This window comes from Sinocyclocheilus anshuiensis, unplaced genomic scaffold (assembly GCF_001515605.1).
Source record: "Sinocyclocheilus anshuiensis isolate Anshui unplaced genomic scaffold, SAMN03320099.WGS_v1.1 scaffold2456, whole genome shotgun sequence".
Taxonomy (NCBI): domain Eukaryota; kingdom Metazoa; phylum Chordata; class Actinopteri; order Cypriniformes; family Cyprinidae; genus Sinocyclocheilus; species Sinocyclocheilus anshuiensis.
The window spans coordinates 134771-138145 of NW_015542480.1; the positions used below are offsets into that span (position 1 = coordinate 134771).

General features: G+C 41.1%; 1 protein-coding gene across 1 annotated transcript in view; it reads right to left on the reverse strand.

Annotated features, from left to right (window-relative positions):
• LOC107693993 (stathmin-like) overlaps positions 1 to 1769 on the reverse strand; it is a 3554-nt gene extending 1785 nt beyond the window's left edge. The window contains exons 1-3 of the mRNA XM_016493609.1: positions 1683 to 1769; positions 301 to 347; positions 8 to 180 (exon numbers count right to left, since the gene is read on the reverse strand). Coding sequence (XP_016349095.1) covers positions 8 to 180; positions 301 to 316 — 189 coding nt within the window. The 5' untranslated portion in view covers positions 317 to 347; positions 1683 to 1769. The remainder of the gene's footprint in view (positions 1 to 7; positions 181 to 300; positions 348 to 1682) is intronic.
• Positions 1770 to 3375: the final 1606 nt, after the last annotated feature.

A 3375-nucleotide genomic window follows, 5' to 3' on the forward strand; every position in this document is an offset into this window, starting at 1 on the left:
TATGCACCTTGCGTCTCTCTTTTGCAGCGGCTAGTTTTCTCTGGATCTCCTCCAAGGAAAGGTCCTTCTTCAGAGGAGGAGAGAGAGGGAACTCAGCCTTGGCATCTGGAGCAGGACTCCCAAGGATGACCTCAAAAGCTTGTCCTGAGGCACGCTTGTCCAGCTCCTTAACGTAAATATCTGAAAACAAGCTTCACTTGTTAACTGCAATATTCAGGGACGATCTCTGCCTCAACTACTACAAATATATCCAGATCCGGTCACGTGCCTGTCTTACACACGTATAAATACAGGTCTTACCACTTGAAGAGGCCATTGTTGTAAAAGACTAGAGGATCGACGTATGCCTAAAAAACCAAATCAGCGACATTAGTGTTCCATACAATACTGCTGTACATCTTGTTTACTCAATAATATACACATAATCCTTGCCATACTGCACAATGTGTGGACTCTCCATAGGCGTAATGGTTTTTCTACTGTACAGACCGTATATTCTATTGCCCTACACCAACCCTACCCCTAAACCTACCCCTTACAGAAAACTTTCTGCATTTTTAGATTTTCAAAAAACTTAATTCTGTATGATTTATAAGCTTTTGTACCCGTGGGGACCACAATTTAGGTCCCCACCATGACACGAGTACCCATGAGTCTGTGTGTAGTCAGGTTTAAGTCCCCACCAGGTTATATAAACCAGTACACACACACACACTTTTTTTTTTTAAGAAGAAAAAAAAAAAATAAATAAATAAATTTTTTGGTGATGGTTTTTTCTCAATTGACGAGGGTCCTGATGTGCCCCAATAGGAGGTTTTGTCACTTTTTTCCGAAAACTGGGTCCCCAGACTACAGCCAACCAATTAAAAAAATTTGAGATGACGACATGTTGTGAATTTAGCGCGCAAATGTTTGCTACAGCTTCGCGGGGAAAAAAACTGGCGCGTATTCTTCACAAACACACACGTGACCCCCTCCCCTAAACACTCCACCTGCACGTGTTAAAACCACAGACTTTGGGGAGGAGGGAAAAAAAGTTCTATACTCTGTCGTTATACTAAGTGTGCGATTTTTACGTGTTGCTGCTGTAGAATGAGCCACAATATTTACGTGCATTTTGTGGAGAGACAAAATGCGCTTTTATTACAGTCAGAGACAAACAAAGACGCCGCGCGCTCAGCTTCGCCCTGCTCTTCTCCATGATAACTCATGCACGCTACAAAAACATCATGCAATCTGACCGTTCGCGCTGCACTCCAACCTGCAACGGTCCGATTTAATGCAGATGCATATTAAGGGCACATAAACACGGCATTCGTGCAGCACAATGCATTATGAATGCAACAATCATAGTGGCAAAAAGTATATCAAGACCATGGCATTCAAATGCATGCGGCATCTTATCGTATTATAGGTCAGATTTCGTGACTTTGCGATATTTATCAGATTATACTATTACTAACGAGATGTTACTTACATGTGACATAAATTAAGACTTAAACATCGCACTGTGTACACTATAACTATAAGCAGGCAAGCCTCCATTATCACTTAATATATGACATGCATGTCACAGAAATATATAAACCTACTGCACTCCAATAATCCTAGGCATACAGAAAAGTCGCACAAATTAACAGATTAACAAAACAACTTCACCATAACAGTGCAGGCACACCTACCTTCAGACAAAAAGACCCAGGTTTGACGGCAAAGCTCGCCTCGCGCCGTTTTCTCGCTTCGGCGCAGATCAAGTTCCTCGTCACCTCGTGTTCTTGACGCCCATTGGCTGCGCTCGCTGGCTCCCGGATAATGTAGTTCTATCTCAGACAGACAGCACGCTTAAACACGCGGGGGAATAGTTACTTATTGCCATATGTGCAGCTATTGATATTCATTATAGGCCGCGTCAGAGAAGAATATATCTGAATAGTCTCTTCTGTTGAGGATGAACGGTTTGGGTCGGATGTGACTGCTCTTGTTTTTATTGGTAACTGCGGGTGATGCTGGTTGCTGATGATAGTGAACCGTGGTGTATAATGTCTACTCACATTTTACAGCTTTATTGCAAAGTTATGTTTACACACACGAGAAGTTTGTTTTGGCGGCAGGAGCTTCCAGTGCAGAAGAAAGTACAGATAGTGCAGACATATATATATATATATATATATAGGAATTACACAGTAGTGATGAAATATAACACTTATGTAAGAAAAACAAATAATGCAATATAATATAGGAGTATAAATATAGAGAGAAAACCTATGTAATTGTTTTAATGAATGTACAGATATGTTACAAGTTTATGTCATTTACAAATGTACAATTTTCAGTTGCTATGTATAAATGTGTCAGTAATGATGGACTAGGTTATGAAAGTTGTAATTGTTCAGGCTGAATATAGCCTGTTCTTGTGCCTGGCTGTTCTGGTGGTCGGTGCTCTCCAGCGGCGAGCAGAAGGCAACAGCTCAGAGAGAGAGTGGGCTGGGTGTGAGGGGTCCAAAGTGATTTTCTTAGCCCTTATTATCACTTTGGAGGTGTAAAGATCTTGGAGGTTGGGCAGAGGGGCACCGATAATCCTCTCGGCAGACCAGACTGTGCGCTGTAGTCTCTTGATGTCAGATTTGGTAGCTGAGCTGAACCAGACAGTTATGGATGAACACAGGACAGACTCAATGATGGCAGAGTAGAACTGTTTCAGCAGCTCCTGTGGCAGGTTGAATTTCCTCAGCTGGCGAAGGAAGTACAACCTCTGCTGGGCCTTTTGGACAATGGAGTCTATGTGAGTGTCCCACTTCAGGTCCTGAGAGATGGTGGTGCCCAGGAACCTGAATGACTCCACTGTTGAAGTCTGTAAGTTTGTCAGCAGTTCTTGCAGTTCTTTTAAATAGTAAGTCTGCTGTATTGTGATAAATGTATTTTACTAGTTCATTTGCAAGCACCAATTTTCTATGCAGTTTTTCAATTGATATGGAGTCCAAAATAATGTGTGTGTGTGTGTGTGTCTTTTTCCTCTGATCTCATTTTAATTGTTCTAGGAGTTCTCAGTTATAATTGTCCTAATTTTCTCTGTTGTCATCGAGAACTTTTAGCATGAAGATGATTGTAGGCCATGACATTTTTATTTTAATTTATTTTTCTACTCCATACCTGTACCTTCAAACCAATTCATTATTAATTTACTTGAGTTGCCATTTTGCTACCAGCAGACAGTGATTTCTATGTCTGGTTAAAGGGATCGTTCACCCCAAAAATGAATATTCTGTCATCATTTACTTGCCATCAAGCTGTTTCAAACCTTTATGAGTTTGTTTCTTCTGTTGAACACAAAGGAAGATATTTTGAACAATATGGGTAACCAAACAACTGCTGGTC